The sequence below is a fragment of the Amia ocellicauda genome, chromosome 15 (assembly GCF_036373705.1).
Source record: "Amia ocellicauda isolate fAmiCal2 chromosome 15, fAmiCal2.hap1, whole genome shotgun sequence".
Lineage (NCBI taxonomy): Eukaryota > Metazoa > Chordata > Actinopteri > Amiiformes > Amiidae > Amia > Amia ocellicauda.
Window position 1 is genome coordinate 8,583,600 of NC_089864.1, and position 15,592 is coordinate 8,599,191.

A 15,592-nucleotide genomic window follows, 5' to 3' on the forward strand; every position below is an offset into this window, starting at 1 on the left:
CCCCGCCCAGTCCCGAGCAAATGGAATGGTGATTATGCCCAGATTCTGCTCGAACAGTGAGTCTTTTCCCAGCCTTGCATGCCAAGAGTCTGCTCCGGGGCGACTTCAAGCACGCTGCTCAGACCCGCGGATGTCCCCTAGGAGCCCAGTGGCGGGGAAACTGCGGGGCCTTGTGTGATCACAGGCTGCTCCAATTATGAGTTCCCTTTCCCTGTCTAAAAACGGGAGACGTCAGAGAAGTGGATAAAGCAGGGTCCTTTCAGCAGAACGGGGTCAGTGGAGCACTTAAAATAAAATGGGATGGTAATTATTTAGGACTTGACGTGACTTGGTTTGGTTTGGTTGTTTGGGAATAGTAACTGACACTTTAGGTCTAAATTTAAACCACATTATTGTGCTTGTTGGCTTCGACGTCCTCTGCTAACAGTAGTGTCAGTGTTTTGCCCTCCCTCCCAGAGTTCTTTGCTTGTTTATTATTACTGGAGTAGACATTTCAGAGGTTCGTCTCTACAGTGAACAGGTGTAGTTACGATGAGGAAATGGCAACTTGTTTTTGTCTTGATTATGTGGGTATTTCATGTAGATTGGCCCTGATGAAGAAATGGCTGAACTGAACTTGTGAGAGTCTTTCCCAAATGAAACCAGGCTAATCGGCAGCTTGAGGATCATTGTCTGTCATCTTCATTGGCTTTCATTTTGGCTTTACTGTTTGTTTTTAAGATCAGTTTATTTATTTTTCTCCCTTTGTCAGATCTGAGTAACGCACGTTGGACGAGTTGCAGAGCACATATAGTGGATTTAATGCCGTACTGCTAAAGCAAACCGGGATGTGTCGTGATGGAATTAAAACAAAGCTAATAATTTATTTTGGCATCGCTTTACAGACGCTCACATTGATTAAAGATAACTCGAAGTCCTCGGAGACTTGGTTCGTATTGATCAGCACAGTGCTTCTGTTGTACTTGTTGGAATTCCATTTCGCTCAAGAATAGTAATTTGGGGTTTTTCAAATCCTTTTTCTCTCTCATACTTCAGACTGTGGATTACGCTTTGTGTTGCTAACCCTTGGTTGTTAGGGACCGACTCAAAAAATGTATAGTTAAGTGACTTAATTAGAATCAGTTTGTGGTGAAAACAGTGCTTAAGTTAATTGTTTAATGAGAAAGTGAGGGGAATCATTCTATTTCTAGTCTCCAGATGGCAAGTTGTGTTTGTCTATTAGGCTGCACTGTGGTTTTCACAGGCTTCTACATAATATTCCTTATTTCCTCTTCCACTCTAAATTCAACTGTTGATAGGCTTCAGTTAATGAAGTTACACAGCTCGTACCATGCTCTCGAACCACTGTCTCACACTTACTCACACAACTGTTGCGCAGTGTTTTGTGGTAGGTTCAGGGTATCTGGATTGCGGTTTGTAGACTGGAGTTGTGGATCACTTGCATTTCATTGCTTTCATTCCCTTATTGTATGCGTTCCTTCCATGCCGAACTCCACCAATCTGTAGGTAATCTTAAAACATTTGCCATTCTCAGAATTAGTTCAACACTGAGACATCGGTTTCCTCTAGCTCAGTGGTTTTCAAACCAGTCCTGGAGTACCCCCTGCCCTGCTGGTTTGTGTTCCAACTGAGGTCTTAATTGCTTAATTGAATCCTTAATTGACCTGACAAAGCAATATACCATTTGGTTAAGTAATTAAGACCTCAGTTGCAACAAAAGAGAGGAGAGAGACATTTTGTAGTTTATTTTTCGAGTTGTTGATTCAGGCCCTTGTGCCGGTGTGTTTATTTAAATAAAAGTATTTTACTTAATTCTGTTTCTACCTCCTGCCTCCTGGGTGCCAGCTCACATAAGGTACCGGGAGTGGGGTCAATCCCTGTTGTACAGCAGGGCCTAGGAGTGCATCTGCAAAGATTGTGTTTTCTGTTTAGTTTTAGTTTTTGTGATTGAGCCCCACCCTGCCCACCACAGCATGGATGTGGTGCCAGCTCACAGGGTGAAACAGGAGCCTCTCTTCTTTTTTTGATATTTTTGTTTTTCAAACCACCATCAATGATGCAGTTTTAAACCAGTACTTAATTATTAGTAGGGTGCTTAATATAACTAATTTGCCTAATCTGAAATTTTAAATTATTAAAAAACAGTTTTCATGTGAATTATGAAACTGTAGATGGAACTTGAAATCGCCAACAATTTTAACTACACAGTTAAAAAAAAAAAAAAAAATGAAGCAAATGAATTCAGTTAAGGGTTCAATTAAGTACTTGGGTGCTTGGTTGGAACAAAAATCACCAGGGGGTCCCCACTTGGAAGTGAAGGTGACCTTTGACCTTTACTACTATCTGTAAGAAAGAGGGTACGTCAGTTTTCTCATGTAACCCAGAGAGGTTTGTACCATTTAATTCTAAAGATCATTTATTTTTCATGTTTTAAAGAGGATGTAAGTATGTATCCGTGGTTGTGCTGCACTGTGACTTTTATCAAAACCATCAGTGTTTGTCTGAAGGCGCCAGAAAAGACAGGAATGTGTGAAATGTTCTTATCCTTAACTTGTGTTCAGTATTGAAAGTAAACATGAGGTCACCATTCTGGGAGGACTCAATGAATTTGTAGTGAAGTTTTACGGACCACAAGGAAGTAAGTGTTATTTTTGCTCTTCTTTTACAATAACCATCTTGTGCTTTAAACTGCTTTACTAGGCAAAAGGCAATACCTGTCCATTATAATTATAATTATTTTCTGGTACCTTGAAGATCTAAATGAAATTTTTGTTTTTCTTTTTTTCACCCCTTTAATCACAAAGCAGTTTAATTGCTCAGTAATGAACCAGAAGTAATTTTCATTTAAAATGGGAATATCTTCAGATCGTTGCGGTTCCTTACATTCCCTCGCTTTAAACGGCGAATTTCAAAAGCAGCAGCTCTCTGTTTGAAAGAGCCTGCTAGCTCCCAAATCGCAGTTAACGCAGTCTTGTTATGATGAGAAACTCTTTAGTCACAAGAATGTGTCAGGGGGGGGGTGGAGAGGGTCTCCGTAGTCTGGAGCTGAAGTGGGTGCAGTGTTTCCATTACCAGTTTCTGCTGCTGAATTATTGTGCCCTCTTCCGCTCCCATTTCCTCAATATCCTGGCAGGGCAGGTCATCTGTGCCGTGTTATTTTAGGATTTCTTTAGGTGTTTCTCTGCCAGTTAATCAACCGTGCGCATCACGTCACTATTGGGTCTCTTAAATACTTCACATTTATCCCCTCATCTGGTTAGGCAGGTGATTTGGGAAGGTAAAGTGCAATAATCCCAGTTCCTATCCAGGAGATATGAGGCACAATAACTACTTATTAAGTGACGAACCTTGTACTTCTTTCTCAAAGTTATTAGAAAGCATATAATCAAATTTGCATTCATGTATGACGCAGAATTGTGTTGGGGGCTTAAATAGAAAATGTATGCATGCTGAATGTACAAAACATTAGGATCACCTGCTCTTTCCATGAAATAGACTGATGAGGTGAAAAGTATGAATCCTTATTGATGTAACCTTTTAAATCCACTTCAATCAGTGTAGATGAAAGGTAGGAGACGGGTTGAAGAAGGATTTTTAAACACAATTGAGACATGGATGGTTTGTTTGCCATTCAGAGGGTAAATGGGTGACACAAATATATGTAAGTGCCTTTGAATGGCGTATGGTAGTAGGTGACAGGTGCTAATGGATGTTTTCAGCAGCATAATGCCCCGTGCCCCAAGGCTGGGGTTGCCCAGGAATGGTTCCACAAACATGACAGTGAATTCAACTTACTGCAGTGGCCTGCCAAGTCACAGATCTCAGTCCAATTGAGCTTCTGTGGGATGAGATTGGATGAGCTATTCGAAGTAGACATCCACTAACAGCCAACTTGACGCAACTGTGGGAAGCATCGGAGCCAGTATGGGCCAGCATCCCTGTGGATCACTTTTGACACCTTGTAGAGATCCTGCCCTGACATATTGAGACTGAGGGCAATAGCAGGTGCAACTACATATTAGGAAGATGTGCCTAATGTTTTGTACACTCAGCATCAGCCTATAACAGTAACCAACATGCAATACTGGAGGAGGTTCTTACTAAATTTTCCTAAAAGGTTTGAATTTGCAGTCGGTATATTAAAAAATTGAAACATTTAGCCTTTTTAATGATTTGTATTCCTAGCCTCATTTGAAATCGAATGACATGGATGCATTTGTCTTAAGCATTGACCAAAAAAAAATGTTTTGCCTTCACAGCACCGTACGAGGGGGGAGTGTGGAAGGTGCGAGTAGATCTACCCGACAAATACCCTTTTAAATCTCCATCTATAGGTAAGTAAGCTTCCTCACTTTGGGCCAGGGGGGTGAGAGAAATCCAGTTTTCTCTAATTGTTTGTCTTTTATAGCCACCCCCAATGAAAAACACGTCTTACTTGACTGGCACGTTAACCGCAGCTATGTGAAAATGTTGACCATGTGTTTTACAGCACTGTCAGCACCCGTGCATTGGCCTACACACTTACAACATACAGCACACACCCTCCAGTGAACAACAGGGCTTTCAGTGCAGTTCTCCTTCGAGCACAGCGGGCCAGTCTTCCACAGAACACTGAGCTTTCGTCAGAGAATGCTAAAATAACGCGCACAAGGTTTTTTCAAATTTGTCTCTCTTTTCCGACAAAGCCCACATTTCCACATATGTGTATTCATGTTTATTTTTGTCCGGCAAGGCAGTATGGGACACATTTCTGGCAGGCTATGCCTTGTTTAAAGAATGATGTCTTTTTAAATTGTCCTATGAACATGTAAATGTGAAACATGAATCAAATGCAGCCTTTTCTAATGAATTGGACCGTTCTCAGTCTCGCTGTGAGGAGGCCCTGGTAGTCTTCCTTCTGCTTTGAGTATGGACTCGATACTAAAATCTCACTTCTCAGTTCTGCTCTCCTGGATGAGTTGCGTTGTACTCAAGCTGTTCTTAACCTAATAGTGTAATCCTGGAATATGTATACAAATCATGAGCAATGCACACTTGATGCATATTAATGACCAAAAATATTCATTCATGATCAAATCTCTTCTATTAATATTCATAATAATTAACTATTTGAATATATGATCCTGTAACATTTTCCTTTCTGTTAATATTTAATTCTGTCACACGAGTTCTGTACAAGTTAGGACATGTTCAGTGTTGGCCATTCGTAAAGCCTACTTTACTAATAATTTAATGACAGGCTTACCGCGTGCAGGCCATGCATTATTGATGCATTGACGTTTTGGATGCTTCAGTCATATTCTCTGCTGTGTGTGTCAAAGAGAAGTCATTTGTCAGGTTAGCTTTCATGATCAATTGGGCTCCATTAATTTAAAAAGACAGAAGGGATAGGCCTAGGTCACGATATTGTAATACGTCTCATGCTTCTCATTTATCTCACGATTTCCTTTCTTCTCTTCTGCAGGATTCATGAATAAAATATTTCATCCCAACATCGATGAAGCGTAAGTTGCACGTCCCTCTTTCAGGCTGTGATACTGAGAACCAAACTACACTGGGCCAGTGGCTCCACACTGTACACCATCAGCTGATGAGTGCAGTGACCTATTATCTCAGGCCTGGTGACAATCCATCAGTCCTTTCCTAAAAATATCAGTTGATGTTCATAAAGTGGTGTAATTCATTAAATTTATATCTATAAGGACATCGGCTTCACGCTGCAGATAATCGCTCAGGTGGTCTTGGGAAACTGCAAAGGGAGTTGGAAATTGGAGAATGTAATTTTCACATGCATTACAGCAATTGCAATTTACTTAAACTCAGAAATATATAGTCCTCTTCTGTTCAGTTACAGATACTAATGACTCCTAGACCACATCAAAACATTGACCTAACTGAGAAAATCAGATTATAAACAGTGACCCTGTATTGTGCAATAGAAAGCGGCCTCTCATCATATATTGGACTGCGATACATTTGTACCAGTGATTTCTTTGTGGGGTCGGAGGCTTTGTAAGGCATTAATGTATGTTGTGGTGAATGGGCTGCGCGGAGTTGCTTTTAAAAACTGTTCTGTTCTTTTTCAGGTCAGGAACTGTGTGTCTAGATGTAATTAACCAAACATGGACAGCCCTCTACGGTGAGTTTATTCGATTCAGGGTCTTGTGATTGAGTGTTTGTGAATCACACGGCTGTGTACGCTGTCCTATTCCTCCGAGCAGGAGAAAATGGCATGTCTCTGCCATGGAGAGAGAGAGAGAGATGGGGTGGGCTCTTTACAGGCAGAGTAGCTAATCCTCTTACTATACGTTAACACTAACAAGGTAATTCCTAAAGCGATCAAGGTCACCAAACAGTGCCGAGCGGGCCGGAGTGGCGGGAGGGCTGGGCTGTTGTTTATGGGGGTATTTCCAGAGAAGGCCAACTGCATCACTATGGATTTATTGCCTGTTAACTGCCTCGAAGATCATTCATCTGGGAAACAGTCTGATCGCAACCACAAATGTCAGATATGCTCCATTTTATATGTATGTACATAAAAAAAAGAAATCTAACCTTTAATCATTTGAATGCACGTTTTGTCCACATTCTTCCAAAGTATGTTCTTGAAGTTTCCCTGTGGAGATGCTTTGTGTACTATGGGATATTGTTGCCAGTCATCCCCCGCTCAGCTAGTCTAATGCAGCCAATAAAACCAGCAGAGACAGAATGTGATTGTCGCTGTTTATTTCACCTGCGCTGCTCTGCAGCAATCCCCCGTGGGGGTGTGAAAGTCAAGGCCGCTGCCCTCAAACACATTCACCGCAACGCAAGGGGAAATATATGCTGCTTTCACATGATCCTAATGATAAACAAATGTCACTACCCCGAAGAGAAAAGGTCCTCGAGTTGATATCCTTCCAGGCCTGGAGGTTTGACTCTGTGTCCTGTGCACCCTTGTTTTTAAACTTAGGAGTGTGTTGGATAATGAAAACCGTTTGCAAAATTGTCTATTACCAGTGTGCAAAAAATAGTAATTTTATAATCGTTCCTTCAATTGTATGATGTTTTGTGGTATTGGACTGGATGCGTAACTCTCAGTGTAGTCTGTTTCCAGCTGTAAATATTGCTTACGTCTCGGCATATGCAGTGTAAAAGTGTTTTGGTGTATTGCTGGCCATTTTTAACTTGGGAAATGTAGGCAATTCTGGATACTGACAGTTATTGGTCACACTGTAGTATACTATTTTTTCTTGGGAGACCACAAGAAATCAAGCTATGCAAATAATTATTTTGAAAAGTCTACACAAGAGTGCCACCTAGCAGGCGGACAAAGTAGTGCGGTAAATTAAAACCATATACAATATCTGTGAAAGTCAGTCCTCTAGTAAGGGAGATTTAATAAGACTAATTGACATTGTAGCACATTTCATGATGATCAGTCCCAAATACCCTGGAATTCCCATTTTATCCATAATTAACTCCCATTTATTTGTAGGACTTTTACCCCGGTGTTTCCTTTTGTTTTAAGATTTTAAAAATCTGTTTTTCCCAACTTGCTGATGCCTTTGCTGGCCCGCAGTTTGAGATGTTAATTATTCTTTCCCTTTTCGTCTACAGACCTTACCAACATATTTGAATCGTTCCTGCCTCAGCTGCTCGCCTATCCCAACCCCATCGACCCCCTGAACGGCGACGCCGCCGCCATGTACCTCCACCGACCAGAAGAATACAAACAGAAAATTAAAGGCGAGTGTTTTTCGTTCTATAAATAACGCCAGGCCCTGCCTTGACTCCCTGGCCTGGGAGTTGTGCCTCCGAGGTATGAAAAATATATGCACGGCTCTAGAGTTACAAGCAGGTGGTGTTGTGTTTGTAGTGGTGGACCTTGGAGAGAAAAACTTCAAGATACGAGTGGAATAAGGAAGCGTTGGTCGATAACTGAATGATCAAGATGCGACCGGTTCTTTCGTATCTTGATTTTTTTTCCCCCCACCACCACCAGAGCTAGTGACCGAGAGATTCATTTGATCTTCTCGTGACGCTCTTGTTTTCCCTCCACAGAATACATCCAGAAATATGCAACAGAGGAGGCTTTGAAGGAGCAGGAGGAGGGTGCGGGGGACAGTTCGTCGGAGAGCTCAATGTCGGATTTTTCGGAAGACGAGGCACAGGATATGGAATTGTAGTAAACAGAGGTGCCCTTAACAAAAACAGAGACTATATGATTTCCTAACCATGAGAAGCAGACTATAATATTCATATTTAAACAAGGCATTTTTTTTTTTTTTTTTTTTTGTATTACTAAAAAAGAAAAAAAACAGGATTTTTATGGATTATAGCATCGGTGTATATCTCACCCGCTAGATGTTCTCCGTTTCTCGGTCATTTCTCGGCCCAAGGCGTGTAAGCGTTCCCACATTCCACTTTCGGTAGCTGCATAGCCTGCGTGCATGTGATCACCGTGTGTGTCCCGTCAGGTCAACCTAAACTCACGCGTGATTCAACTCTAGAACAAAACGGATGTCCCAGTTGACGAAGGCCAAGGGGAACCCTCCTCTGTGTGACCAATGCCCTCAAGGAAGATGTAGGAAGTTGTTGCTGGTGTGACATGAAGTGTTCTTCTACTAAAGCCCTTTTTTTCTTTTTCTTTTTAAATTTTTACCATTCAGATTGTATACATCGATTGGATATGTAAAAACACTTGTTTAGGCAGAAGCCCTGCTTATTACTTCCCTTGCACTTAATGGTGACTATTACCGCAGTTAGTGGCTGTTTTTCTATTTAAATCCATACCACAGAGTTTGTTGATTTTGAGAGAGCATCAAGAATTAAAAGCCGCTTCTGAAAAGAAACCATTTCCTGTAGCGGATGTTTTTGCCTTTGGTTGAAATCCGATCGAAAGCAGCACTTTCCTCGTCTTACCTGTCTGCGCATGTGATTCCGATTCTTATTTGAGCCTTATTGACCCTGTTTTGGTTGGCAGGAATATTGATAAACGGGCCAACAACTTCACCACAAGAAACCTATATCCAGTTTTCTGTAACCGAAGCGCCAAGTTCACGGATAGTCGGCGCTTTAGTTTCAATAGTGTTACAAAGCTTTTCTTTTCTTTGCATTCAAGTGGCAGTGAATTAAGCAGGAACAATTTGCCTGCTGTTAAGAAAATGGTACATATTGCCAGCATTTCTACCTCCCCCTGTCCCCACCACTTTCGTACTAAGTGCGATGGCTGCTTTCCACAGTAGGCGGGCTGTTGTAGGCCGCTGTAGATTGCCCGGAGGTGCACCTCGTTTCTCTTCCCTCGCTCTGAAGCCGTTCCAGCGCCCACTCGAGAGCGGAGCCCCGTAGAGGGGCTTAAAACAGCACAGTGACGTCACGGCCAACTTGGCAGTGGCCGAGCTTGGTTTATTTGTGAGTCAGCATTTTTATTTTCCTTTATTCGGAAAAGCCACTGTGAGAGAATCGGAGGAAGAAGAACAAAACAAAAAAATGTCTGTCGGTATCCATAAAGCACAAAGATCTTATTTATATTTGTTCAGAAGAACTGAATTTCAAGTTTTAAGTTTGCATGTCGTCCCCACCCCCACATCCCCCCAGCTTTCAGAAACACCTGTGCTTTTTGTTTTACTTTTCTATAAACATCATTTTGTACATTGTGGCATGAGAAGAACTGAAGTTGTGTAGGGCTTTGTTGAGCTAGTATGCTTTTAACAGAAACAATCTAGCATTTGTGGCTACTTTTTTTGAAGGCTAGAGTTAAGTATGTAATATGTAGTGGTATATTTGATTACTCTTCACTAGAACGTGGTAATTGCAGGGGGAATTTTCGCAGGTCTTTCCTTAACTTTAACTTATCAACTTGCCTATTGCTTGTGCTAAACTATAGGTGTTTGACTTACGTAGGGGTAGATAGTTTTCTGGGTGGTGAATTCAATTTAAAAAAAAAAAAAAAAAAAAAAAAAATGTATGGTTTTATTACTTCTAGAAATAGCTTTTTTTGAGCTAATATCCTGAATAGGGAAAAAAAAAGTTTATTTAATCTAGCCTATTCTGTGGTTAAAAAGATATTCCAAAGATGTGTACATCCTTGTCTGTCCCTTTATGCAAATTCTGGAGACTTGTACAGGTCAACTGGTATTTTATTTCAGGCTTTTTAGTCATTTTTGTTTGGCAGACACGTTATTCACAAAGTATTGTCTCTCACAGTATAGTTTTTTTGAGTTGACACTATAGTTTTAAACATGGGGTTACATTTGTGTGCGTGTGTGCAGAAGCTATGAGTTTAAACCTGTAAAATGTGGTCAATGCCACACTAGGTTAAAGGTGAAGTCTTGCTTTCAGTATTCTATGAGGGCTGATCAATAAGGCGACTAATATTTGAAAACAAAAAATTGATCGGGACAAGTAAAATAATCATCTGGTCACAATTGGAATCGGGATTAGGTCAACCTGCGGAAATTGGCCGAACGGGAGCGACGGCTTTCCGGTTCCCACGCTGATGTGAAATAGGTTTATCAGGTAATGGAGGTTTTTGTGCGTTAGAAATGGGAGCATGCTAAACTGAACTTTTGTTACTGGGTTATTCAGTTGCTGTTTAGCGAACACTTTGACTTGAGCGGTCTGCGTTAATTGGACACGCATAAATAATCATGGCTCTATCCACAGCATTCACAAAACGGGTTGGAGTTCGGGGGTCAGAGGTTGTGTATTCTCGGCCCTGAGAAGAGGAAATCTTACTTTTTTTTTTTCCTTCTAATCCATGCAGTATTGTATTACAGTAACAAAATATATATATATTTTACAGATATTTGTATTTTCAGTCAGATATCACACTGGGGAACCACATTATTATATTTCCTGAAGAGCAACTCTGCGCGTGTCTTGCTCAGCTCCTGCCTCTTCTCGACAGCGCTGCGTGGCTCCTATGATCACGGAGCCACTTAGATCGGACAATCTGTAAAGACCATTAGCAATACGAACTCAGCCTGCCCCCACCCCCCACACACACAATTCTGAATGCCAGGAGGGATATTTAAAACCTTTGTTTGTTGGTTTGTTTGTTTTATTTTAATTTTATTTGGCTTTTCTCCTCCGTTGAAGGATTTAATTGAGCGCAAAGAGAGAAAACAAATGTGCTTCCCTTGTAACTTAACTGAATAAACCAATAAAATCTGATACGACACATTGTTCCAGGATTTCATTTCCCCGTGTAGGGGTGACCGCCTCTGCTTCCTGCCTTGCCACCCTTCCACTTCCAGCATCACGACTCCCCAGAGGCACAAATCCATGGATTGAAACCCCCACCCCACCCATAGCACGGCACAATTTATACTAAGTAGCCTGTTTTTGGAAAAGGGCAAAGAAACCCATCTCCTGTCTGTAGCACAAGAGTACCTATCCTGAGCTTTCTCTGTTTCTCGTCTCTACTTCTCTGGTGTGTGGGCCGTACTGTTCGATGCACATGCATGTGTCAGGCGTGGGGTTGGGACTTAAAGATGTTCCATTACTTGTAGTGTTTTTTTTTTTTTTTTAAATTTGACTTGGAATCTTATTTTATTTTGTTTCTCTTGCTTCTTCGGAGTTACGCCTGCACTGTGTTAGGGGTCTGTGCAGCATGGGAAATGGCCATTATTTTAATAGCAACTCTGTACTTGGTACCTAGTGTGTGATACTTGAAAAGTAAAAAGGGCGTTTATTCCGTCCTCAGTCGAGCTGATTTTTATTTTCTCCCCTTCCCGTCCCATCCTCCCCCAAATCTTATTCTTATTTTTTTATTTTTTGGTTTTCTTCCTTCCTTTTACTTTGCATTGTGATTATGTAGTGGGCATGCTTGTCCCAGATGACAAATGCCTTCTATCTATAGGATTATAACCTCTTAAATAGTTGTGTATAAATAATAAAAAAAACGACAAAACAAACTGTAATAACTTCTTTTTTTAATAAAAACATTAAATGTGTAGCGACGTCTGCCGTTTATTTTCTCCTCAGGCTTCAGGTGTTCAGATACTCCTTTGAGCAGAGAAATGTGCGCACAGGTAAGATTTGCACTTGGGTGTCGCCATGGAAAGGAAAAGGGAAAAAAAAAGGCATAATCTTTCCTCTCCCCCCCCAGGAAAGTAATAAACTGATGGTTTTGTCAGTTATTCCTCAATTATTTTTTTAATTCCTGTTTTATAAACTTAAGTGCAGGGGTACTTTAATGTGAGTCTTTCAATTTTTTCCCCAGTATACATATATATATACTCCGCAAAAAAAGAAACGTCCTCTCACTTTCAACTGCTTTTATTTTCAGCAAACTTAACGTGTAAATATTTGTATGAACATAAAAAGATTCAACAACTAAGACAAACTGAACAAGTTTCACAGTCATGTGACTAACAGAAATGGAATAATGTGTCCCTGAACAAAGGGGGGTCAAAATCAAAAATAACAGTTAGTATCTGGTGTGCAAGTCCTGCAGCGCATCTCCTCCTCATGGACGGCACCAGATTTGCCAGTTCTTGCTGTGAGATGTTACCCCTCTCTTCCACCAAGACACTTGCAAGTTCCCGGACTTTCCTGGGGGGAATGGCCCTAGCCCTCACCCTCCGATACAACAGGTCCCAGACGCGCTCAATGGGATCGAGATCCGGGCTCTTCGCTGGCCATGGCAGACACTGACATTCCTGTCTTCCAGGAAATCACGTCCTGCGCAGGTGGGTTTGTGCCCATAGGCGACGTTGTTGCCGGTGATGTCTGGTGAGGACCTGCCTTACAACAGGCCTACAAGGCCCTCAGTCCAGCCTCTCTCAGCCTATTGTGGACAGTCTGAGCACTGATGGAGGGATTGTGCGTTCCTGGTGTGACTCGGGCAGTTGTTGTTGCCATCCTGTACCTGTCCCGCAGGTGTGATATTGGGATGTACCGATCCTGGGCAGGTGTTGTTACACGTGGCCTGCCACTGCGAGGACGACCAGCTGTCCTTCCTGTCTCCCTGTAGCGTTGTCTTAGGCGTCTCGCAGTACGGACATTGCAATTTATTGCCCTGGCCACATCTGCAGATGAGCAGAGACCCTGGGCATCTTTCTTTCTGTGTTTTTCAGTCAGTAGAAAGGTCTCTTTAGTGTCCTAAGTTTGTATAACTGTGACCTTAATTGCCTACCATTCCACAGGTGCATGTTCATTCATTCTTTATGGTTCATTGAACAAGCATGGAAAACATTGTTTAAACCCTTTACAATAAAGATCTGTGAAGTTATTTGGATTTTTACAAAATTATCTTTAAAATACAGTCTCCTGAAAAAGGGACGTTTCTTTTTTATAACTATTCTTTATTCTTTTTAACTGTATTACTAAACTAATTCCTGTAATGCCTATTGTTTTAGTGGAATTGTGTGAAATTAACACACATAGCAAGTACTGATGAAGTCCACAAGGTGGTGATAGACGTCAGAAAACACTTCTCGGCAGCTCTCTCGCTATTTCAGTTGATATATTTCTGTCCACCAGAGGGTAGGGGTTTTTCTGGGTTCTGTTTGGTAGGTTCCCTCATTTTCTAAGATCACAGCAAGCGATGAGAAAATCTGAATAATCTGATCCGTGTTGTACAAAAACACTACATTATTCTAACCTGTCTGCTCCTGACCCAAACAACATGTAAACCTGGTCAAATCCACTCCTACATTGCTGCAGAAACAAAATTAAATGCTGATTTCTCCAAATAAGAGGCAAATACCTGAAGAATACAGTGATAGAAACAATTGACAGTGATAGAATTGCTACCTTTCTAAGTCACCAGTTTTTATTATGGTTTGCAAACAGCTGTGATGCAGCAGTTAATGTATTCATAAACCGATGAGGTACAAATGAACTCGGATGCTACTATTTGAACAACGGGAACCCTTTATTAATGCAGACATGTTGAGAGAATGGTTAATGAAGTGACGCAAGACAGAAGCAGCAGATCTCACAGGCGCCCCTGCCCTAGTATTGTGATTTCAGAAGAGGGCGCTATAGGTCTTCAAGTCGAGGAGCTGTCCATGTGTGCGTTTCCTCAGCAGGACCCACCGCGTTCGAATGGTACAAATAAATTCTGTGACATAAGGCATGTGACACATGTTGTCACGCAGCAATCTGAAGAAGAAAGACCGAAACATGGTGCACACGCACACGCACACGCACACGCACACGCACACGTGACTACAGGGCCATTTCAAGTAGCCGATCCACCTGAGCGAGGCCGAAATCAAACCCAACTCCCAGGAACTTATATCGTGGAAGAGCGACAAGAAGGAGAGAATATTCGATTTGAAAATGCTAAACATGTCTCGTTTCCACAAATGTAACTTGAAACTGTTTTTAACATGCTTTTGTCAGTTCTGTCCTAAGTGTGTTGAAATGCCCATAGGCTACTGCAATTTCATAGATTATAATTAAAATGCTTAATGTGGAAATAATTTCCATGTTGCATCCTTAAAAAATGATTTGTAATAACTAACCGTAAGTTCCACTGCACAGATCGGAGGCCTGATATTGTCTCTCTTCCATTTGGGATTCAATGTGTGTGTCCTTGGTGGGGGAGATACATGCTAATGGCTCTTTTGAACGAATATCCTAAAACTTGACCGGATATTTTCCAGAGCGTTGGGCTTATAATGCGTACCAGCTATTATGTGTTATTTGCTGCTCAAGGACTATTGCAGCCTCTTAGTATGGTCTAACGCACTTACTTTTTTTCAATTAAACAAACCATGGCTTTCATAATAAAGGCCTATGGGTGGGTGCCACAACCATTAACTCCTGCTCTCAGTCAGCTTCATTTCAGATGTTTGTTCATCACCCGTTCAACACAACAACAGCCCTGTAAGACGTGCTTGAAAATCATCATCCTTGTTCATAACGTCAAAGGAGAGCGTTCTTGAAAACTTGTTTTGGTGTTCTGCAGATAGCTCGTCGGTCTTCATTTAGTTGTTAATTTTCTAATTCAGTGCATTGAAAGAACCCATAAGGACTAGCTCTGTTTGTGGGCAGGAGCAGATGACATTTATATTCCATTGCATTGAGTTATTCTTTGCACCAGCAAGAAAACATTTCAGAATTGCCGTCGGTGAGGTAGCTATGGTTGCCCACTGGTGTTACCCCACACAGTCAGATACTGACACTGGACTAAGCTGTCTAGTGGGGGGTAGGGAGGGTACTGGCTTGCCGAAGTCTTCACCTCAAGAGTTAACGAAACCCAAGCTCCTCTATGAAATATTTAGGGGCTGTTTATCCGCAGTGCGATGGTCAGGTGGTTGAGCTGGGGCTGCGGGCCTGCCTGCATGATGTAATGTGAATCTGGAGACAGCTCGTTTAATTGGATAAGGCACAGCTCAACAGTCACGTGATGCTCCCCGGCAGGAGATCAGTGCATTAAAATAGGTTTAAATGCCTCTGCAAACGCGGAGAGCCTTTCTCCTGAGAATCGGAGCCTCACGTGGAGACCCTGCCTCTGGGATCGCTCTCCACGCAGAAGTGCAATACGCCACACCGCCGTGCACAAAGTGTGCAGGATTTGTAATATATAGATGTGTATTATGCAGGGATAGGTTACAGTATAAACTAGTGCCTTTACAATGGTGGTCCATTTTGG

At 41.7% G+C, this 15,592-nt stretch overlaps 1 protein-coding gene across 1 annotated transcript in view; it reads left to right on the top strand.

Annotated features, from left to right (window-relative positions):
* The window catches only part of ube2h (ubiquitin-conjugating enzyme E2H (UBC8 homolog, yeast)), a 31,636-nt gene extending 19,697 nt beyond the window's left edge, over window positions 1–11,939 (top strand). The window contains exons 2-7 of the mRNA XM_066687195.1: window positions 2,562–2,638; window positions 4,260–4,334; window positions 5,465–5,504; window positions 6,087–6,139; window positions 7,600–7,728; window positions 8,044–11,939. Of these exons, the coding sequence (XP_066543292.1) occupies window positions 2,562–2,638; window positions 4,260–4,334; window positions 5,465–5,504; window positions 6,087–6,139; window positions 7,600–7,728; window positions 8,044–8,168 (499 nt within the window). The 3' untranslated portion in view covers window positions 8,169–11,939. The remainder of the gene's footprint in view (window positions 1–2,561; window positions 2,639–4,259; window positions 4,335–5,464; window positions 5,505–6,086; window positions 6,140–7,599; window positions 7,729–8,043) is intronic.
* Window positions 11,940–15,592: the final 3,653 nt, after the last annotated feature.